Source organism: Rhinopithecus roxellana, chromosome 4, assembly GCF_007565055.1.
Source record: "Rhinopithecus roxellana isolate Shanxi Qingling chromosome 4, ASM756505v1, whole genome shotgun sequence".
Classification (NCBI taxonomy): Eukaryota; Metazoa; Chordata; class Mammalia; order Primates; family Cercopithecidae; genus Rhinopithecus; species Rhinopithecus roxellana.
Window position 1 is genome coordinate 106,415,969 of NC_044552.1, and position 24,029 is coordinate 106,439,997.

At 40.2% G+C, this 24,029-nt stretch overlaps 1 protein-coding gene across 1 annotated transcript in view; it reads right to left on the reverse strand.

Moving 5' to 3' along the window:
• PPIL4 (peptidylprolyl isomerase like 4) overlaps positions 1-22,439 on the reverse strand; it is a 42,993-nt gene extending 20,554 nt beyond the window's left edge. Inside the window, exons 1-9 of the mRNA XM_010381034.2 lie at positions 22,284-22,439; positions 17,880-17,947; positions 17,728-17,792; positions 17,326-17,443; positions 12,025-12,167; positions 11,084-11,180; positions 9,836-9,952; positions 3,968-4,092; positions 2,482-2,548 (exon numbers count right to left, since the gene is read on the reverse strand). Coding sequence (XP_010379336.1) covers positions 2,482-2,548; positions 3,968-4,092; positions 9,836-9,952; positions 11,084-11,180; positions 12,025-12,167; positions 17,326-17,443; positions 17,728-17,792; positions 17,880-17,947; positions 22,284-22,353 — 870 coding nt within the window. The 5' untranslated portion in view covers positions 22,354-22,439. The remainder of the gene's footprint in view (positions 1-2,481; positions 2,549-3,967; positions 4,093-9,835; positions 9,953-11,083; positions 11,181-12,024; positions 12,168-17,325; positions 17,444-17,727; positions 17,793-17,879; positions 17,948-22,283) is intronic.
• Between the last annotated feature and the right edge of the window lie 1,590 nt (positions 22,440-24,029).

Here is a 24,029-nt window from a genome sequence, read left to right on the forward strand (position 1 = left end):
GAGACGGAGTCTTGCTCTGTCGCCAGGTTGGAGTGCAGTGGCATGATCTTGGCTCATTGCTACCTCCACCTCCCGGGTTCAAGCGATTCTCCTGCCTCCGTCTCCCGAGTAGCTGGGACTACACACGTGTGCCACCATGCCCAGCTAATTTTTGTATTTTTAGTAGAGACGGGGTTTCACCATGTTGGCCAGGATGGTCTCATCTCTTGACCTCATGATCTGCCTGCTTCGGCCTCCCGAAGTGCTGGGATTACAGGCGTGAGCCACCATGCCCAGCCAGGACAACCTTTTAAATAAATGGTGCCGTCACTTGGCAATCCAATGTAAGAAAAACGAAACAATGTAATACACATACACCAAAAGCAAATTACAGAATTGAATGGGAAACAATCTCACAACAAAGCTTCTAAAAATAATACAGGAGAATATCCTCATGTCTTTGAAGTAGGCAAAGATTTTTTAAATAGGCCATTAAAAAGGAAGAAAAATATTGACAAACTGAACCATTAAAATTAGAAATCTGTTTATCAAAAGACACCATTAAGAAAGGAAAAAGGCATGCCTGTGGTCCCAGTTACTCAGGAGCTAAAATTGGAGAATCACTTGAGCCCACGAGCTCAAGTCCAGCCTTGGCAACACAGAGTGATCCTGTCTCTTCAAAAAAAAAAGGAAAAAGAAATCCACAGAGCAGAGATATCTGTATCACACATAATCAAAAAAGAGCTTGCATCCAGAAAATGTAACAAATCCTTAGAGATCAATAAAGAACCAAAACAGCAGGTGCAGTGGCTCAAATCTGTAATTCCAGCACTTTGGGGGGCCAAGGCAGGTGGATCACTTGAGGTCAGGAGTTCAAGACCAGCCTAGCCAAAATCATGAAACCCTGTATCTACTAAAAATACAAAAATGAGCCAGGTGTGGTGGCAAGCACCTGTAATCCCAGCTACTTGGGATGCTGAGGCAGGAGAATCGCTTGAAACTGGGAGGCGGAGGTTGCAGTGAGCTGAGATCATGCGACTACACTCCAGCCTAGGTGACAAAGCGAAACTCTTGTTTCAAAAAAACAAAAAGGAAAAAACAAAGAAAATGGCATAGTTGCAAAAAACTGAAAACATGGGCAGTCATTAGTCTATGTGCTACAATGAAGTGAAATTTTATTTGTCAGCAAACAAATAATAGACTGTATAGTGTCAATGATAGAATGCTAGTGCAGGTCTACAAGTTTTCACAGCAAACCAAAGGTAAAGGTCTTTCTCCTGGCACCAATGTTCCTTTCAAGTATCATTTCTGGTATGTCTGACACAGTGTCTACATATAACTTTATGTGTCTATCTTCCTCAACCCTCCATGATTCATCTTGTATCCCTAGGCCTTACTGCTGTGTGTGAAAACATAAAAGGTATCCCATAAATGCTTTGTAATAATTAAAACTTAGAATGAGCTACTATTGGATACATATGAGTCCAAAGTTGCATTAAAAAAGAGCATGCCATAGCATAGTGTAAACTCAATGGGAGCAGAGTCAGACATATCTGAGTTCAAATCCCAGCTATGACATTCATTCACTAGGTGTGTGACTTTGAACAAGTCACATTAGCATCATGTGTCTCAGTTAACTTATTTGGAAAAGGGGATGGTCCCTATCTTACATAACTGTGAGGATTAAACGCAGCAAAAGTAACATAATGCCTAGCTTAAAGTAAATATTTGAGCAACATAAGCTATCATTATTACAGCTCTAGAAGGGACCATCTAATCTAATATCCAAGTTTCATTTATAAGAAGGTAAGACCTAGAAAGAAGAGTTAACTAAACTGCCAAATATCATACAATAGCTGGCTAGTGACAAAAGATGGATTAATATCTAAATCTTAACACCCAGTTCAGTTCTCTTTCTATTATGCAATTTTATCTCCACTTAAGTAACAGTGAAAAATTATTAAGAGTCTCTGAAGGGCTTTACTTAGAACTTAAAAAGTTCTAAGATTGGCTGGGCACGGTGGCTCATGCCTTTAATCCCAACACTTTGGGAGGCCGAGGCGGGTGGAGCGCTTGAGGTGAGGAGTTCAAGACCAGCCTGGCCAATATGGTGAAACCCCATCTCACTAAAAATACCAAAAAATTAGGAGGGTGTGGTGGTGGGCACCTGTAATCCCAGCTACTCCTGAACCAGGAGGCGGAGGTTGCAGTGAGCCGAGATTGCGCCACTGCACTCCAGCCTGGGTGACAGAGTGAGACCCTGTCTCAAAAAAAAAAAGTTCTAAACATACTTTCATGCAGATTGCACCTCAACCTAAAGTAAAAGTACATATGTTAACATCAACAGATGTTGAACTTATCCCCTATATGGATACAATAAACTTTGGGGAGTGCCAAAAGAAAGGGCAATTCTAGAAACTAGAAAAAGCTCTATAATTTTTCACATTTTAATACTATAGAAAAGCAAATAAATACCAAACTTATGTCTGTATTATGACATACCTTTTCAAATTCAATAAAAGCATAACAGAGGGACTCTCCTGTCTTCCAGTCCCGGATAACTTCGCAACTGAAACAAAGTATTTAAAAGTGACTCAAAAAAAAAAAAAAGGGAAGAAAGCATTCACTCTCACTCTTCAAAACTGAAGAAGAAATAAGTCAGTTATTACAAGGCAAAGTCAAATTCATAGATTATTTTTCTAAATTCATTTAATAACAATTCCTTTTTTAAAATAGTTCACCAGAGCAGTTATTAAATTATCTAAATTCTACTCTAAGTGCCCCATGTAGGCCTACAGTCCTAAATTCCCTTAAGCACTTTGGCAAAAGTAACCTACTGCTAAAACTTTTAAAATCACAACACTTTTCTAGTCCAAATATAGACGAATTATAGAATATCTAACATTACTGTAGAATAATGTATGCATACTCATGCACATATAAATGTTTAGTAAGTTTAAGCTTTGAAATTTTTGAATTTTAATATAAATCAAGCTCAAATTTAACACTGTAAGCACAATGTTAATTACACAACTAATATACCATAATAACCAAGTGAAAAGGCCAGTAAGCTGGAGTTCAAAGCACCTGGCTTGTCCCTTTCCCCAAGTGTCATAAGTCTCATTTTAAAAACCTGAAACGAGGCTGGGTGCAGTGGCTCACGCCTGTAATCGCAGCACTTTGGGAGGCCAATGCGGACGGATCACAAGGTCAGGAGTTCGAAACTAGCCTGACCAATATGGTGAAACCCTGTCTCTACTAGAAATACAAAAACTAGCTGGGCGTGGTGGCGCACACCTGTAGTCCCAGCTACTCAGGAGGCCAAGGCAGAAGAAGCCTGAACCTGGGAGGCGGAGGTTGCAGTGAGCTGAGATCACGTCACTGTACTCCAGCCTGGGCAACAGAGCAAGATTCCGTCTCAAAAAAAACAACAAAAACAAAAACAAAATCCCTGAAACGAAAGGAAACCCTAAATATAATACTTCTTAATCAATTACAAAATAGTCCCCTTCCTCACAGAAATACTAGCTTCATAAACTTTTTCATTAATGCAGGGAAAACGAACCAAAATAAAAATTTTAGAAAACTTAAATTAATTTTGACATAAATTGCTGATAATTCCAGGAGTTGAATGAGACAAATATTTTAAATATTAAAGAAGGCTGTTGAAAGTCTTACAGAACTAGATTTAAATTGTTCCATTCATTTCCTGTTTTAGAATAAAAATGTGTTGGGAGTGGAAGATTCAATTATTTATCTGTATGTGTATGTGTATGTATGTATGCACATACATATATACTTTTCTTCCCTGTATGTATGTATACACACACATATATACTTTTCTTCCCTACTGTCCAGACGCACCTGTAAAAATTTACCAGTACAAAATTCACCTAAAATTCACAGAATCATCAAAATATGTCATTAGAAAACCACCAACTAATACCTAGTTTTTCCAAATATCTCTTTCACTAATTCTAAGGATTACCTTCTTATTGGCCCAAATCTAGAGAATATTATTTCCAGATCCTCATCTGTGGTCACTGGGTTCAATTTACACACAAACAGTACATTTTCTGGAGGTTTAATATCTGCATCAGGTAGGTCTCCCACCTAAATTATAAACAAACAAAAACATAAATCAATTCCTATTTAGTTTCCATTCTAAATCCTATCCAATCCCACAATGCTGATTTCCTTAAAACATCTGAATTTATATCATAAACTGCAGGCTCTGGAAAAGAAATCCAAAAAGATTTCAAAATTTGAACTACACTGTTCCTATTCTTAACAATAATATTAACAGTAACAGCTAATATTTAAATAACTCATACTTTGTGTGAACAGTGCTTGGGGCTTCATGTCTATTACGCTAATTCTTAAAACAATCCTGCAAATTTCCATTTTAAAGACAAGTAAAGTGGACAGGCATGGTAGCTCACGCCTGTAATCCCAACACTTTGGGAGGCCAAGGGGGGCAGATACTTGAGGTCAGCAGTTCAAGACCAGCCTGGTCAACATGGTGAAACCCCATCTCTACTAAAAATACAAAAATTAGACGGGCATGGTGGTGTGCACCTGTATTTCCTAACTACTCGGGACACTGAGGCAGTAGAATCGCTTGAACCCAGGAGGCGGAGGTTACAGTGAGCTAATGTCACTTTACCCCAGCCTGGGTGACAGAGCAGGACTCCATCAAATACATAAATAAAACAAATAAAATAAAGACAAGTAAAGTGAAATTTAAAAGGTTAAACAAGTAACTTGCCCAAGGCCACACAATGGTAAACCACAGAGCTGGGATTTGAACCTAGATTTATCTGGCTTCAAAGCCCAATTTTACCCCTACTTCTTCTTTTTTCAAGTATTTGATATGTATTTTTTAAAGGATAAGAATTTATGTAAAGAACATGTAAGTTATAAAGCATAAAAATAAAAACCACTATGATGCTACCACCTAGCTTAAGAACTAAAATGTCACCTGATCCCATTCTCTCTCTGCCTCCTCATCAGAGACAACGAATACCCTGCTTTTTAGTGTTCCTTTTTAGTCATTTCCTTGCATATCATCAGAGTTTTAACATATATGTATGCAACTCTATCATATTTAGATGGGGCAAAACATTCCTTTATACATATATTCAAACACTTTCTCAGATATTATTTCTGACAAGATCACTTATAAAGTGTCTCCTCTTGGATAAACACACTCTTCCCCCCAAAATCTTGAAAATAAAAAACAGTAAGAAGCGACAAAGCCAGTAAAATCTCAATGTTTCTGAAGTCTATCAAAAGACAACATTATGTGCAATAAGAACTATCACAGCCAGGCATGATAGCTCACACCTGTAATCCCAACACTTTGGGAGGCTGAGGTAGGAGGATCACTTGAAGCCAGGAGTTTGAGACCAGCCCAGGCAACACAGTAAGACCTTGTCTCTACAGTAAATTTAAAAATTAGCCAGGCATGGCAGTGTGAGTCGTCCTAGCTATTCAGGTTGGTGGACTGCTTGGGTCCCAGAGTTTTTGAGGCAGCAGTGAGCTATGATCACACCACTGCACTCCAGCCTAGGAAACAGAGTAAGACCCTACCTCTAAAAAAGAAAAAAGAAAAGAGTATCAAAACACAGAAGGAGAAGAGCAAATTAGTAAAAATCCTCCAAAGCACCTATAATGGCAGAAAGGAAGCACAAATGAGAAAAAAAAAGTTAATGAGTCAAAAAAGAACTTGCTATACTACTTAGTCAAAGCTAACTTTAAAATACTACTAGGAAATTTAAAACATTCATAAAAGCTATGAGGTTCAAAATTAATTTTACAAAACGCTAGCTGAATTATCAGTATATTACAAACAAATACAACTAAAGTAAGAGAAACTGATGTTCTTAGAAAACAGAAGATGAAACATGTTAATAAAATCAAAGGACACAGGATCACCTTTTAGAGTGACTAAAATCCAAAACAATACCATCAGCAAATGCTGGCAAGAATGTGAGGCAAAAGACACTCTCATTTATTGCTGGTAGGAATGTAAAATGTAAAGCCACTTTAGAAGACAGTTTGGCAGTTTCTTACAAAGCTAAACCATGCAATCTAGCATCTGAACTCCTAGGTATTTACCCAAATGCATTGAAACTTTATGCCTACACAAAAATCTGCACGCAAATGTTTACAGCAGCTTTATTCACAATTGCCAAAACTTGGAAGCAACCAAGGTATCTTTCAATAGGTAAAAAATAAACAAGCTGTGATACATCCATACAGTGAAATATTACTTAGCAATTAAAAGAAATGAGCTATCAGCCATGCATGGTGGCTCACGCCTGTGACACTTTGGGAGGCCAAGGCAGGAGGATCACTTGAACCTACGAGTTCGGGATCAGCCTGAGCAACATGGGTAAGACTCCATCTCTACAAAAAAATTAAAAATTAGCTAGGTGTGGTGGCGTGTGCCTATAGTCCCAGCTACTCAAGAGGCTGAGGCAGGAAAACTGCTCAAGCTCAGAAGTTCAAGATTATAGTGAGCTATGATAGCACTACCGCACTCCAGTCTGGGAATGAAATCCCAGGCTCGGCAACATAGTGAGACTCTGTCTCTACAAAAAATAAAATTAGCCAGGCATGGTAGAACACACCTGTGGTCCCAGTTACCTGTGAGGCTGAGGTAGGAGGATTACTTGAGCCCGGGAGGTCAGGGTGCAATGAGCCTTTATTGTGCCACTGACAGTGCAACAGAGCCGAGAACCTGTCTCAAATTAAATTTAAAAAAAAAAAAAAAAAAAGGGCTGGGCGAAATGGCTCATACCTGTAATCCCAACACTTTGGGAGGCCGAGGCGGGCAGATCATGAGGTCAAGAGATCGAGACCTTCCTGGCTAACATGGTAAAACCTCATCTCTACTAAAAATACAAAAAAATTAGCCAGGCGTGGTGGCGCGTGCCTGTAGTCCCAGCTTCTCAGGTGGCTGAGGCAGGAGAATCTCTTAAACCCGGGAGGCGGAGGTTGCAGTGAGCCAAGATCGCGCCACTGCACTCCAGACTGGTGACATGAGTGAGACTCCGTCTCAAAAAAAATAGGAGGGAAAGAAAAGAAAGGAAAAGAAAAAGGGAAAGAAGAAAGGGAAAGGGAAGGAGAAAGGGAAGAAAGAAAAAATGCACAGTGGAACCTTAAATGCATATTGCTAAGTAAAAGAAGACAGTCTGAAAAGGCTACATACGCTATAATTCCAACTATATGACATCTTGAAAATGCCAAAACTGTATAGACAGTAAAAACATCAGTAGTTGCCAAGAACTGGGTGTTGGGGGTGGGGAAGAACAGGTGGAGCCCAGGGGATTTCTTAGTGAAACTATCCTGTGTGATCCTGTAAGGGTAGATATATGCTATCGTACATTTGTCAGTTCCACAGAATGTACAACACAAAGCTTGAATTCTAAGGTAAACCATGGATTTTAGTTAATAATGTATCAATATTGGCTCATCAACTGTTAATAAATGTATCACAATAATGCAAGACTGGGGAAAGAGGGTGGGAGTACATAGAAACTCTCTGTATTTTCTGTTCAATTTTTCTATAATCCTAAAATTGTCCTATAAATTGTCTATTTATTAAAAACAAAACCAAAAAAGGAATCCATGAGGCACTGATAATGTAGGAAAATATTCTATAAGATAAATGCAACAGATGATAAGTCATGAGCTGGATTCTAGTCTGCAGGAGGAAACAATTATAAAATATATTGTTAAAACAACTAGCAAAACTGGAATATAAACTGTAATTTCCTTTTTCATTTTCTTTTTTTTTTTGCGACAGAGTCTCATCCTGTTGCCCAGGATGTAGTGCAATAGCACGATCTTGGCTCACTGCAAGCTCCGCCTCCTGGGTTCAAGCGATTCTCTTGCCTCAGTCTCCTGAGTATCTGGGATTACAGGTGTGCGCCTCCACGCCCAGCTAATTTTTGCATTTTTAGTAGAGATAGAGTTTCACCATGTTGGTTAGGCTGGTCTCGAACTCCTGACCTCATGATCCACCTGCCTCAGCCTCCCAAAGTGCTGGGATTACAGACGTGGGCCACCGCGCCCAGCCCTATAAACTGTAATTTCTCTCACTTCTAAATTTTCTGATTTTGATAACTACATTGTAAATAAGTACATATTGTTACACACATTGAATACTGTTGCTCTTAGGAAATACACACTGATTAAGAGGTAAAGGGAAATAACAGGCAACCTACTGTCAAATAGGCCAGAAAAAAAATGTCTTTATGTGCTTGTATAATCAGAGAGAGAGAAAAAGAGAGAATCATAAAACAGATGTAGCAGTATGTTAAAAATTGGTGAATGTGGGTAAAAGGTATATAGAAGTTCTATGTACTTTTTTCCATAAATTTGAAATGATCTGAAAACAAAAAGTTTTAAAAAGTACGTTAATGCATTTTCTTCTGGCAAAAACTTCAAAGTGTTGCTGTTGAAAAGTCTGATAACAATCTAAATTCATTCCCTTATAAGTAACTTATTCTTTCTGCCCAGTTGCTCAACGTATCTTTCAAGTGTAGTAATTCTCTTAGAGTTTGTCTTGGTGTTGGGTGTTCAGGGTCAATACTGTGAGATACACAGTGTGCTCACTTAAATGTGTATTTTCAATTAACTTTTTAAATTTCAGCAAAGTTTTCTTGAACTATATAGCCTTTACTATTTGTTCATTTAGACAGCTGATGGTAATATAAGCTTAAGCCGGGCCAACATAGGGAGATCCTGTCTCTACAAAAAATGTTTAAATTAGCAGGGCATGGTGGTGTGCAACTGTGGTCTCAGCAACTCAGAAGGTTGAGGCAGGGGCATTGCTTGAGCTGAGGAGTTGGAGGCTGCAGCCAGCCATGATCATACACCACTGTACTCCAGCCTGAGCAACAGAGTGAGACCTTGTCTCTATAAAATAATAATTAAATAAATGTTAAAACAGACTACAAATCTGAAAGTTCTATTATATAAAACAGTAACTTTGTTATCCATTCATTCAAATATTTATTATTTATGATATGACAGGTATGCCTATTCTACAAAAATAAGAAATAGGCCGGGCCCGATGGCTCAAGCCTGTAATCCCAGCACTCTGGGAGGATGAAGCAGGTGGATCACGAGGTCAGGGGATCAAGACCATCCTGGCTAACACAGTGAAACTCCGTCTCTACTAAAAATACAAAAAAATTAGCCAGGCATGGTGATGGGTGTCTGTAGTCCCAGCTACTCAGGAGGCTGAGGCAGGAGAATGGCATGAACCCAGGAGGTGGAGCTTGCAGTGAGTCGAGATGATGCCACTGCCCTCCAGCCTGGGTGACAAAGCAAGACTCCGTCTCAAAAAAAAAAAAAAAAAAAAGAAACGGAAAATAACACCAAGTAGGTCAATTAATCATCTACTGAATTATTATTCCCCAAATGACTTCACATTGTTAGTAATACAGAGAAACAGTATATTTTAAGAGTGCTCAGTGTCTCCCTATTATTTTGCCCTACAAATAGCATTCTGTTTAATCTTGAGTGGTACAATGAAGAACTATTCTTTAATATACATAAAATTCAGCCCACTCTTTAAAAATGAGATGAATATTAAACAACTGAAATTCAATTAATAAGTCAAAGATCCATTTTCCACTGTTTAAAAAGGAACTTAGCACTATATTGACAGTAGAGGCAAATTTATTTTCACATGTATTATTATGCCGTATCAAATTTAAACTAGAAAAAAATCATAACTCAATTTTTAGTACTTTAAGACCACCGAAGAGCCAGAAATAAATACTCAATAAGTATTATTAGATATATTACAGAACAATTTGAACAAAGATAATTATCTTACCATCTCTAAAAGTATAGCCTGAGTTTTAGCCTCTTTTTCTGCCTTTATTTCTTCTACTTCCTCAGCTGATCTTCCTTTGAAATCATCAATTTCTTCATCTGCTCCTATTCGACCACTCTGTAAGACAGAAGTTACTGACGTATATATTTAAAGAATAAAAAAAATCTGAGAAACATAGAAGACATACTTTATTCTTAGGTATATCAAACATGCTAAAACAGTAACTGATCAAGGTCGCAGGGGGCTACAATCACACCACCGCACTCCAGCTGGGTGACAGAGTGAGATCCTGTCTCTAAAAAAAAACTTTAAAATAATTAACTGAACAGCAACTGAGACAAACTTACGAACTTTCAAAAATTGATTTATATTAATTCTAAAATATAAGCCAAAGTGGGCTTCTGTTAAAATCAAAATAGGCCAGGCATGGTGGCTCATGCCTGTAATCCCAGCACTTTGGGAGGCCGAGGCGGTTGGATCACTTGAGGTCAGGAGTTCGAGACCAGCCTGGCCAACACAGTGAAACCCTGTCTCTACTAAAAATACAAAAATTAGCCAGGCATGGTGGCATGCGCCTATAACCCCAGTAACTCAAGAGGCTGAGGCACGAGAATTGCTGGAACAAGGAAGGAAGAGGCTGCAATGAGCTGAGATGCCACCACACACTCCAGCCTGGGCGACAGAGCGAGACTCCATCTCAAAAAAATAAATAAATACAAATAAATACTTATATGGACACTATTTATTTTCCAATTCTAACTGCTGAATGAAGAGAAATGATTTCAGAATTAATCACCAATCCCAACCATAAAGACAAATTCAGCTTTGAGGAACCCACATAAACCTTAAAACATATGGGGGAAAAGTCTGTGCTGTTTCACAGAAATTTCTGGGTTCTAGCCTGGCTCCAGAGTATCCCCAGTTGAAAAGTTACCTCACAAGATAATAGTTTAATTTGGCCTCGAAAACTCCTAGAGTTAGATGATAAGAAAAACACTTTCCCAAGTTGTTCATGTAAGCTTCTAGAGCTAAGGTTGTCTCAGTAGAAAAGAAACTGAAGAAAGGAAATTAGGGAAATGAGAAGACAGCTGGAAAAATGAGTATCTCTGTGGAAAAGAAAAAGAACTCAACTTGTTCTAATACAATTAGGCAAGACAATAATTCTGAAAAAATTAATAGATGAAAAAGATAAATCCATACAAATCATTAATATGAATGTACATTTAATCACAAGAGGGCTTTACTTACATCTAATTGTTCCCTTGTAGGTTCTGGAGATCGATCAGGGATTAATAAATCAGGAGGGTCATCAAATGGATCATCTAAAATCACTGTATGATTTATCCTTACAAAATAAATCCAAATAAAATGTTATATTTAAGTTATTTCAGAATCCATAATTTATTTTAATAGATTACAACAAATTATTTGATTATCTCTAAGGCCAAAAAAAACCCATATTGCACATGGATATTACTAACCTAGATATACTTTCACAGTGAGTGTTGCTGTTTTACATTGAGTGACACCATATTTATTACCCTGTATTACTTTAAGATGTAAACTAATAGAACTGTCTAAATCTTAGTATTTTTGCCCTATTTCTCAATTAAGAAACTAAATTAAAGCACTAATAATTCCTCCAGCTAGGTACAGAGGCTCACGCCTGTAATCCCAGCACTTTGGGAGGCCGAGGTGGGTGGATCACGAGGTCAGGAGATCAAGACCATCCTGGCTAACACAGTGAAACCCCATCTCTACTAAAAATACAAAAAATTAGCTGTGCGTGGTGGCGGATGCCTGTAGTCCTAGCTACTCGGGAGGCTGAGGCAGGAGAATGGTGTGAACCTGGGAGGCAGAGCTTGCAGTGAGTCAAGATCATGCCACTGCACTCCAGCCTGGGTGACAGAGGGGGACTCCATCTCAAAAAATAAATAAATAAATAAATAAAAATAAAAATAAGTAATTCCTCCAAACATAATTATAAATAAATAATTAGTACAAGTATAAAAGTACAGAAGGTCCTTTTTATTATAAAGATTCTTACAGTCTTATATTAATTCAACTTTTGGGATTAGAATTATCCACAAACCAATCCTATGCATACCGTTCCTATCCGTACCACTACGTGTCAAACATCTCAATATTAAAACATTCTAGTACATTCAGATAGTAAATTGTAACCACACCTGATATCCTGATATGGTACAAAGTCCTTGTCAACAAAGGTCTCATTAATTTTCTTAATTATGTCCATGCCTTCTGTCACCTCACCAAACACTGTATGGACACCATCAAGGTAATCTAGATTTTCTCCTGTAGTGATAAGAAACTATACAGAAGGACACATAATAAATACCATAAAAATAATACATAACTCAAACTGAAATCAGTTACACACTGACAAAAAAATACACAAAAGTTAAGAGTCCACATTTACTGCACCAATTCTTAGACACTTGTTACTAGAACTAAGTAAAAAGTACAAAGCTTATACTGGCATACCTCATCTTATTGCGCTTTGCAGCTACTGCATTTTTTACAATTAAGGATTTCTGGCAACCGTGTATTAAGTCTACTGGTGCCATTTTCCCAACAGCATATGCTCACTTCATGTTTCTGGCTCATGTTTTGGTAATTCTCACAAGATTTCAAACTTTTTCATTACTATTATATCTGTTATTACAATCTGTAATCTTTGATCTTACTACTGTCATTATTTTGGGGCACCACAAACTGTGCCCATACAAGATGGTGAACTTAATCCATAAATGTTGTATGTGTTCTGACTAATCCAACAACCAGCCATTCCCATCTTTCTCCCTCTCAGTGCTCCTATTCCCCGAGACACAACAATATTGAAATTAGGCCAATTAACTCTATACGTGTTCAAGTAAAAGGAAGAGTGGCACATCTCTCACTTTAAACCAAAAGCTAAAAAGGACTAAGCATAGTGAGAAAGGCATGTTGAAAGCCAAGATAAGCCGAAAGCTAGGCCTCTTGTAACAAACAATAGCTGAGTTGTAAATGCAAAGGAAAAGTTCTTGAAGAAAATTAGAAGTGCTATTCCATGAATGATAAGAAAATGAAACAGGCTAACTGATGATATGAAGAAAGTTTTAATAATCTACATAAGTCAAACCAGCCACAACGATCCCCTAAGCTAAAGTCTAATTTCAAACAAGCCCTAACTTTCTTCAATTCTATAAAGGCTGAGAGAGGGAGGCAGCTGCAGAAGAAAGTCTGAAGCTAGCAGAGGTTAGTTCATGAAGTTTAAGGAAAGAGGTCAGGTGCAGTGGATTACTCCGTCTCAAAAAAAAAAAAAAAAAAAAGAGAAGTTTAAGGAAAGAAGCTGTCTCCATGATTTAAAAGTGCAAGGTGATGCAGCAAGTGCTGACACAGAAGCTACAGCAAGTGGCCAGGTGCAGTGGTTCATGCCTGTGTAATCCCAGCACTTTGGGAGGCCGAGGCAGGTGGATCACAAGGTCAGGAGTTCAAGACCAGCCTGACCAACATGTTGAAACTCCGCCTCTACTAAAAACGCAAAAGTTAGCCAGGCACGGTGGTGTGCACCTGTAATCCCAGCTACTCAGGAGGCTGAGGGAGGAGAATTTCTTGAACCCGGGAGGCGATGGTTGCAGAGAGTCAAGATCACGCCACTGCAATCCAGCCTGGGTGACAGAGTGAGACCCTGTCACAAAAAATAAAAATAAAAAAAGAAGCTGCAGCATGCAGCAAGTTATCTGGAAGATGTAGCTAAGATCACTGATGAAGATGACTACATGAAATAACAAATTTTCCATGTAGATGAAACAGCCTTATATTGGAAGATGATGCCACTTAGGACTTTCACAGCTACAGAGGAAAAGTCAACACCTAGCTTCAAAGGACAAGCTGACTCTTCTGTTACAGGATAGTGACTTTAAGTTGAAACCAATGCTCGTTGACTATATCAAAAATCCTGGGGCCCTTAACAATGATGCTAAATCTATTCTGCCTGTGCTCTAGAAATGAAACAACAAAGCTTGGATGACAGCACATCTGTTTACAGCAGGTTTTATCAAATATTTTAAGATCACTGTTGAGACCTGCTGCTCAGAACAAAGATCCTTTTTAATATTACTGCACTTTTAATAAGAAATCCTTTTAAAATGTTACTGCTCATTGTCAATACTCTGGGTCACCCAGGAGCTCTGATGGATATGACGTACAAAAGGAAATTAATATTGTTTTCAGCTGTGCATAGTGGCTCACACCTGTAAACCCAGCACTTTGGGAGGCTGACGCAGGCGGACCACTTGAGGCCAGCAGTTCAAGACCAGCCTGGCTCACATGGTCAACATGGTGAAAACCCATCTCTATTATAAATACAAAAAATTAGCCAGGCATGGTGGTACATGCCTATAATCCCAGCTATTCAGGAGGCTGAGGCAAGAGAATTGTTTGAACCAGGGAGGCAGAGGTTGCAGTGAGGTAAGACTGCACCACTGTACTCCAGCCTGGGTGACAGAGTGAGACTGTCTCAAAAAATAAAAATTCTGTTTTCATGCCTGCTAACATAACAGTCCTTAAGGAGCCAGGATCAAAGAGTAATTTCAACTTTCAAGTATTATTATTTAAGAAATACAGCCTGGCATGTGGCGTGTACCTATAGTCCCAACTACTCAGGAGGCTGAGGCAGAAGGATCACTTGAGCAATGTAGTGAGGCCCCATCTCTAAAAATAAAAATAAAAATAAAAAAACACATTTTGTAAGGCTATAGCTGCCATAGACGGTGATTCCTCTGATGGATATGGGCAAGTAGATTGAAAACCTTCTGAAAAAGATTCACCATTCTCGATGTCATTAAGAACATTCGTGATTTGTGGGAGGAGGTCAAAATACCAATATTAACAGAAGTTGGGAAGAAGTCGATTCCAACCCTCATGGATGACTTTGAGTGGCTCAAGACTTCAGTGAAGGAAGTAACTGCAAATGTGGTAGAAATTGCAAGAGAATGAGAATTAGAAGTAGAGCCTGAAGATGGGACTGAATGCTGCAATCTCATGATCAAACCCAATCAGATATGGAGCTGCTTCTTTTTTTTTTTTTTTTTTTTGAGACGGAGTCTCGCTGTGTTGCCCAGGCTGGAGTGCAGTGGCCAGATCTCAGCTCACTGCAAGCTCCGCCTCCCGGGTTTACGCCATTCTCTCGCCTCAGCTTCCCGAGTAGTTGGGACTACAGGCGCCCGCCATCTCGCCCGGCTAATTTTTTGTATTTTTTTAGTAGAGACGGGGTTTCACCGTGTTAGCCAGGATGGTCTCGATCTCCTGACCTAGTGATCCGCCCGTCTCGGCCTCCCAAAGTGCTGGGATTACAGGCTTGAGCCACCACGCCCGGCCGGGGAGCTGCTTCTTAAGGATAAGCAAACAGAGTGGTTTTCTTCCCTTTCTTTCTTTGAGACAGACTTGCCGCATTGCTCAGGCTGGAGTGCAGTGGTGCAATGTCGGCTCACTGCAACCCACGCCTCCCAGGTTCAAGCAATTCTCCTGTCTCAGCCTCCCAAGTAGCTGGGACTACTGGCACCTGCCACCACACCGAGCTAATTTTTGTATTTTCAGTAGAGACGGAGTTTCACTATATTGGTCAGGCTGGTCTCAAACTCCTGACCTCAGGTGATGCGCCGGTTTCAGCCTCCCAAAGTGCTGGGATTACAGGCCTGAGCCACCGCACCCAGTCAAGTGATTTACTGAGATGGACTCTTCTCCTGGTGAAGATGCTATGATCATTGTTGAAACGACAACAAAAGATTTAGGATATTACATAAACTTGGCTGATACAGTAGTAGCAGGGTTTGAGAGGATTGACTTCAATCTTAAAAGAATTCTACTAAATGCTATCAAACAGCATTGTATGATACACAGAAATGTTTCATGAAAGGAAGAGTCCATCAACATGGCAAACTTCTGTGTCTTATTTATTTATTTGCAAGACAAGGTCTCACTGTCACCCAAGCTGGAGTGCAGTGGTGCAATCACAGCTCACAGCACCCTTGACCTCCCGAGCTCAAGTGATCCTCCCACCTCAGCTTCCCAAGAAGCAGGAACTACAGCCATATACCACTATGCCCAGTTAATTTTTGTATTTTGGGGGGGAGATGAGGTTTTCACCATGTTTCCTAGACTGGTCTCGAAATCCTGAGCTCAACTGATCTGCCTGCCTTGCCCCTGCAAAGTACTGGGATTACAGATGTATGCCACCGTGCCAGTCAGTTGTCTTATTTTAAGAAGCTGTCACAGTCACACCAACCTTCAGCAATCACCACCCTGATTAGTCAACAGCCATCAACATCAAAGCAAGACCCTTCACCAGTGAAAAGATTATGAGTTACTGAAGACTCACGTGATCAGAAGTATTTTTTAGTAATAAAGTATTTTTTGGTTGGCCACGGTGGCTCACACCTGTAATCCCAGCATTTTGGGAAGCCGAGGCAGGTGGATCATCTGGGGTCAGGAGTTTGAGACCAGCCTAGCCAACGTGGCAAAACCCCATCTCTACTAAAAATACAAAAAGTACCTGGGCGTGGTGGCAGGCACCTGTAATCCCAGCTACTAGGGAGGCTGAGGCAGGAGAATCGCTTGAACCTGAGAGGCGGAGGTTGCAGTGAGCCGAGATGGCGCCACTGCACTCCAGCCTTGCTGACAGAGTGAGACTCTGTCTCAAAATAAATAAATAAAATAAAATAAAATACTTGGACAAGTCGTAACTCAAATTCATGTGTATATAGTAGAAAACAGAAGTACCTACTCTAACAGGGTTGTTGGGAGAATTAAACAAGGCAATGAATAGAAGGTACTCTACATAGTATTTTTAAAAAGTAAGAAATACTGAAAAATAGCTGGGTGCGGTGGCTCACGCCTGTGATCCCAGCACTTTGGGAGGCCAAGGCGAGTGGACTATGAGGTTAAGTGATTGAGATCATCGTGGCTAATATGGTGAAACCCCGCCTCTACTAAATACAAAAATTAGCCAGGTGTTGTGGCAGGCGCATGTAATCCCAGCTACTCGGGAGGCCGAGGCAGGAGAATTGCTTGAACCCGGGAGGCAAAGGTTGCAGTAAGCTGAGATCGTGCCATCACACTCCAGCATGGGCGACAGAGTGAGACTCCATCTCATTAAATAAATAAATAAATAAATAAATAAATAAATAAAATAAAAAGAAATACTGAAAAACGAGCCACAAATGTGAACAGTGATAATCATGGATGGTGGAGGTGTAGGTAATGTTTTTCTTTGTACTTTTCTGCATTTTCTCAATTCTTCACAATGGGAATGCTTTATATTTAAAAGAATAATTTTTTTTAATATAGAAAAAGTGCATTTTTTTCCATAACAAATATTTCTGACTGAAACCCTCTAAGTCTTACTGGATAGTTTAAAAAATAACTCTGTGGGCTCCTTCCAGTCCTTCACTTCTAAGCAAACCTCATATTCTTACTCATTTCCTAACCTGAGATCCATGTTGATCACTGCCATTATTCACCATGGACACTGTGCCTTTCTTCTTGTGCTTAATTCTTGGGACTTTTTCTGCCTCAAAAAAGCTTGCTTGATCACCATACAGTTGGCTGAAAAAACATACAAGGTTATAAAATGTAAGTACTCTCAAAATGAAATACAGAAGTACTAGTAACACACAGGGTTACCAATTACTTCTTTACAGAAATGCCAACAGGATTCAAAATATTACTTTTTTTCTAGACATTTAGGGAACTTGGGGGAAAAATCTAAATTTAAACCATATTTTAAAATGCAGATTGAAGCATAAGCAATTATATTTTTCCTCATTTAAGAACAAAAGAATTTGTTCTGCCCTTCCAGAGGTAATAAATAAATAAATAAAACAACTTACCCAAAAATAGACTCTCCTCCACGGCCAGTCCCTGTAGGATCGCCAGTTTGTATGATAAAATCCCTCTGTAATATGTAGGATTCTTTGTTAATTCACAGAGTTTGTTAGATAGTTCCAATAACAAAGGAAAAGACTAATATCTACCAACTCACCTGTACATTGTGAATAAGGCAATAATTGTAATATTTTATTTTGCACAATTTCAAGAAATTCAAGCAGGCTGAAAGAAAAGTAAATACCAAATTTATCACAGTAATCCTCAAATACATTTTTAAATAAGTAAAACAACAGTAAAATGTAATTTCTAAATTACCATTAAAAGAAAACAAAAGTCAAACGTCCAAAGCTATAAAAAAGGGCACTAGGCTGGGTGCCGTGGCTCACACCTGCAATCCCAGCACTTTGGGAGGCCAAGGTGGGTGGACCACTTGAGTTCAGGAGTCTAAGACCAGCCTGGCCAATATGGTGAAACCCTATCTCAACCAAAAATACAAAAAAATTAGCCAGGCATGGTGGTGGGCACTTATAATCCCAGCTACTGGGGAAGCTGAGGCAGGAGAATCACTTGAACCCAGGAGTTGGAGGTCACAGTGAGCCAAGATCACACCACTGCACTCCGGCCTGGGCAACAGAGTGAGACTCCGTCTCAAAATAAAACGAAATAAAAGGGCAATACGTCTAGGAAAAAAAAAAAAAATTTAAATTACCTTTTTCTTTCTTTTATAGGACTTTTGGGGCATCTGGGCTAATACAGAAAACTGACACTTATCTGTGATAAGCAATAATTTACTGATGGATTGATTTTATTGCGAGAAAAAAGAACACTTAAAGAGCATATTGTAATAGGAAAGGATCTAGCAGAATATATAAAAATGGATACAGATTATATCAATTAGGAAAAAGTCAAACATCCCAGGTCATTTCTTTAATAATAAACAGCCCTTTATAAAAATCCATACACTTATGAACAATCTTTCTCATATAAATTAATCTGCTTATCCAATAAACATTTACTGAGTACCTTCTAGATGCCTGACACTGCCACCACAAATGCCATTAAACTGTGGTCCCTGCTCTCAAAAAGTTCACAGTCTAGTCATGGAAAGACACATTAACAAGTTCTTAAGGCACTAAGTTAGAAAGCAGGCAGACTTTTGTAAGATATATGAGGCAATTCCTGCCCTCAAAAAGCTTACATTAAATTAGGGTCCTTACATCTGAACACAAGTAGTTACATACGGGGCATATCTAATTAATAACATGTGTGCCACTTAAATAGTAAAATGGTTAAAAGTAGTTTTAAAAATTCCACAAAAGTTCAAAAGATTGTTTCTGGCTAGGGAAATCAGAAAACCTCAGGGAAGGTTAAGGCAAGCATTAAAAGAACTGGACTAGCAGAGAGTGAGGGGTGAGCATTTTAGGTTTGGAAGACTATGAAAAGGCCTGGAAATGGAAATTTAAATGTTTTAGGGGAGGTCCAAAAGACCAAAGTTCTGTAATAGTCTGGTATTGCAGAGTAATACAGGATTAACAGACTGGAGTGATAAGACGGGGCTGAGCTGTTCAAGAGTGCTGAATATCAGTCTTGCAGTTGTTTTTCTTGAATATATTTCTGGGCTTCCTGTTTAACAGATAGGAGTGGTCCTTTTACTAGAAAACAAAAATAATGGATTTAGGCAATGATCATCAATGGCTGCCAAAATCTTTAGGTCTTTCATCAAAATCTGATGGGAACAATTTATAAGGGCAGCAAGGCTTTAACCCACTGATCAATTTTAACATCACAGAAAGAGTCAACCAGATATCAAGTGCCTCCTGAATGTGATGCAGCTGAAAGAACACACTATCTCATGTGAAATATTCTTGCCAAAAACATTAAACTGGAATCTAACCAAGGCTCTGAAGCTAAAGAACAATTTATAGGAAACAGAGGGGACACAGGAATATGTTAACGCACCCAGTAAATAATCAGTCAAACCCAAAACAAGAGAAATTCTACAAGACAAAGCACCCAGATTCTTTCTCATACTTTTTTCAAGAAAAAAAAGGGGGAGAACCAATAGATTAAACATATATGCGACATTTTAACCAATATATGGACTTTGGGTCCTAATTTAAATTTTTTTAAAGTTTATGAGTTTAAATGATACTAAAAACTTATTGCTAGTTTTTTCAAAGTGTGATGAGATTTGTGGTTCTGTTTTTTTATCCTTTTTTTTTTTTTTTTACAACTTTTTCTCTTTTTTTAGTATTTTTCCCTTTTCCCTGTCAAATTTTTTTTTCTTTTTTTAACCTGTCACTTATGTGGTACTTAAGCTCATAGTTCCATTTTTTTGTTTTTTTAAAGAGACCTTATATTTTAGAAGTACGTACTGAAGTAATTACAGATTAAACAGATGCACTGGAAGTGGGGGTATTATAAATGAAGAAAGATTTGCTATGTGTTCACAGCTGTTAAACAAAGCTGGTCATGTGGACATGAGAGTTCATTTACATGATTCTCTCTACATCTGTGTTTTAAATTTTCTATAATAATAAGTTAAAAAAGAAAAGGAAGAAAGAATGGAAGGAAGGTAGGTAAGTCTGGATATGTTGATCATAGATTGATAAGTGAGTATAAATATAGCAGGTACACACGTAAGCAGATCTCCAGTCATATGCTTACAAATATGTACAGGGGGTGGACTTATGTTTTGGTGTTACGCGCTTATCTTTGCAGAACCACTGCTTGTTAATTGGGTGGGGTAGCTCTACCCCCCGCCTTTATTTCCTCACAGCTCTGGGGAAAGAGGCCCATTCATTTTGCCAGGTGCTGTTCTACATGGACAGAGCGTCAAAGGAACTCAAAGAAAAGCAAAATCAATGGATAAAAAACAAAATTCTCTAAATATTATTTGAAACACTGGATTCAACCACCCTTAAAACTAAGCTTACCCCAGTATTATGAGGCAACCAATTATTTTCTTTGTTTAAGCCAGTTAGAGTTGGGTTTCTGTCACTTGCACAAAGGGTCCTAACTAATACATTTATATCCATTAGTCATTATAATGAACCCCTAGTGTGTGCCCTAAAAGTAGCAGACATTGTACTAGGTACTCAGGATATAGAGATGATAATTATGGTATAGTTCCTGCTCTCAGTGGAGTTTACATTCTTGAGAGAGGACACGACTTGTAAACAACTCCAGGATAATAGGTAAATGTTAAAATAAAACGTGTCATGTGGTTTATAAAAGACCTAAGACAGAGCAGAGGAAACCTCAGGTAACTCTGCTTAGAAAGGAGGGAGAGCTTCAAAGAAGAGATGACACTTGATCTGAGATTTAGATAAAAAGCAGTAAGTTTGCCAGAAGGACAAGAGTGGAGAGGAATACTGGTTAGAAGGGAACAGCAAAAGATTGGCAAAAATGGTACCGGAGAGTTTGCAGTGTTTCTGCCAGGTGGAGAAGAGGGAGGAATAGCTGCATGCGGTGGAAAGTGGAGCACAGCAGGAGGTAGTTATTGTACAATATTGCGACTTATTTCACCTTTTTTGATAGGTTCTGCATTCCATGTGAATAGGACCCTGTTTGTAACTAATCTCTTCTAGTGTAAGTTTCTTCCTGATTCTGATACTTTCTCCACACTACTGCCTATTACCTTCTCAAAACAAGTATGCCATGCCTCAATACTGCTTTTAAAGTCTTCAAGGACTCTGATCATCAGTAGGGCACACAAGACTATTCACGACCTGACCTAAGCGTATCCGACCACACTCGAGTCTACCGTTCCACGACTCATACCAGTCCTTCCAGCCACACCAAACTACTTGCCGTTTCCAGAAAATTCCAAACAAAGAGTCCAAGCTAAGAAAACCCTCATTCCCATTCATCTTTGAAAGGACTAGTTCAAGTGTTCTATAGAAGCTTTGCTTCTTCCCACCCCCACCAAAGAAGACGCCCTCCTCTGGTTTCCATGGCAACTTATACATTCTTCTACCATAACACATATAAAACTAAAATGGGTTCCTGTGTCTATTTCCCCCGATGGAAAATCAGACCCTCAGGGGCAAGAAGTCAAGCCCAGGACTTAGCCCAGTGCCTCGAAGGCTCAGTCCACACTCCAGACAACCTCTTCCTCCTCCACCCAGGTGTGATGCCCACACTCGCTGCATCAATCACACCCTAACTGCCTTCATCAAGATTTAACCGATTACACACCAAGCAAAGTTGCTGTGTTCCTCTCACGAGTAAACACAATAAAGGCGCAAAAGCTATGGGTATTGTATGTGCAGCTCAAATCACACACACACACGCCCCAAAGGCAATTAATGACCGCAAGCACCTTCCACCGGACTGGCCAGCACAAGAGAGGGGAGAAGGGCTGCCAAGGCTCAAACAATTCTCGTCACAAAAACTCTTCTAGCCAAGGCCGGTTAATAAAATAGCCCAGTCGTGGGCACCAGCAGCCCAGAAGCTCGAGCTCCAGTCAATCTCTGCCCTGGACTGCGCAGAGAAAGGAAAGTAGGGGGACAAGCTCGGGGGCCCCGGCGACAGATGAGTACGGCTCAAGCCTCACCACGCGGCCGCTCCTCGGTGTACAAGTCGATGACGACGTCGCCCAAAGTGGTCTCTAGCAGAACCGCCATGGCGCCCGCCCCTCCTCTGCTACAAACCCCGGGGGTGCTGACAGGCGCAGGCTGTCCGCGTCTTCTACGCCACACGTCACCCTCTGCGCGACCCTTCTTGCGTCATCTCGCCGGCACCGCCCCCGCTTCCGGGCAGCTCCTTCCGGCCGGCGTGTGGGCGCCAGACCGCCCAGCTGACCTAAAGTCCTGGTTGGTCCAGCCCCCGGTGTGGCGGTTTTGAAAACCCTGGTCCGCCCTTGCCTTTTTTTACGGAAGCCTGTCCCTCAGAACGGTCTCAGTATAATGTTTTGTGCCCCGTTTGTGTCCGTCTCGAGAGCAGAGCGGCTCTCCGAGCGGCCCTTTTATCCACCAGGGGGCGCCCGCGGCGGGGTCTTCTCTGCACATATTTGGGCAGACTCCGCCGGGTTTCCTCGTCAGTCTCCTTTTCGCAAAACAACTTTTGGCCTCTACTAGGAGTTTCAGATTCTAAAAACTAACATTTTGTTTTGTTTTCTGTTTTGAGAGAGGGTCTCGCTCTGTCGCCCAGGCTGGAGTGCAGTGGCGAGATCTCGTTTCACTGCAACGTCCACGTCCCGGGCTCCAGCGATTCTCCTGTCTCCAGCCTCCCAAGTGACCACAGGCGCCTGCCACCACGCCCGGCTAATTTTTTTATTTTTAGTAGAGACAGGGTTTTACCGTGTTAGCCAGGATAATCTCGATCTCCTGACCTCGTGATCCGCCCGCCTCGGCCTCCCGAAGTGCTGGAATTACAGGCGTGAGCCACCGCGCCTGGCCGAAAAGCCGAAGCTTTTATAATGGCTTACAAAATCCTCTCCTACCCCATCTTCCTAGGCCATCTTCTTATTCATCTGAAGCCATACTAGACAGTTTGCTCTTCCCTGAACACCGCTGACATACTCCTGCCCCAGGGCCTTTTCACTTGCCTTGGTTGAGGAACCTCTTCCTCCAGTTATTTGCGTGGCTCCCCTTCACCTCCTTCAGGCGCTTTGGCTTCTGTCACCGTCAGTGAGGCCCTCCATGGCTGCCATAATTAAAATTAACACCACATACACTTTTCTTTTTCTCCATATACCAGAGTACTTTTTACAATCTAGCATGCTATTTACGAATTTGTTTATGTTTGTTTATTGTTACTAGAATGTGTGTTCCAGGATATTCCATCTTGTCTGTTTAAAGCACTATCCCTAATGCTTATGACAGCGTGGTACATAATGCGCAAATGTTTGTTGAATGAATGAATGTTGTTTTTCGGTTTTGGGGGTTTTTTTTTTTTGAGACGGAGTCTCGCTCTGTCATCCAGGCTGGAGTGCAGTGGTGCGATCTCAGCTCACTACAACCTCTGACTCCTGGGTTCAAGTGATTCTCCTGCCTCAGCCTCCCGAGTAGCTGGGACTACAGGTGCGTGTCACCACGCCTGCCACCACAATATTCATGGCTGGGCGTGGTGGCTCATGCCTGTAATCCCAGCACTTTGGGAGGCTGAGGTGGGCCGATCACCTGAGGTCAGGAGTTTGAGACCAGCCGGGCCAACATGGTGAAACCCCCTCTCTAATAAAAAATAAAAATAAAAAAAATTAGCTGGGTGTGGTAGTGCATGCTTGTAATCCCAGCTGCTGGGGAGGCTGAGGCAGAATTGCTTGAACACAGAAGGTGGAAGTTGCAGTGAGCCAGGATTG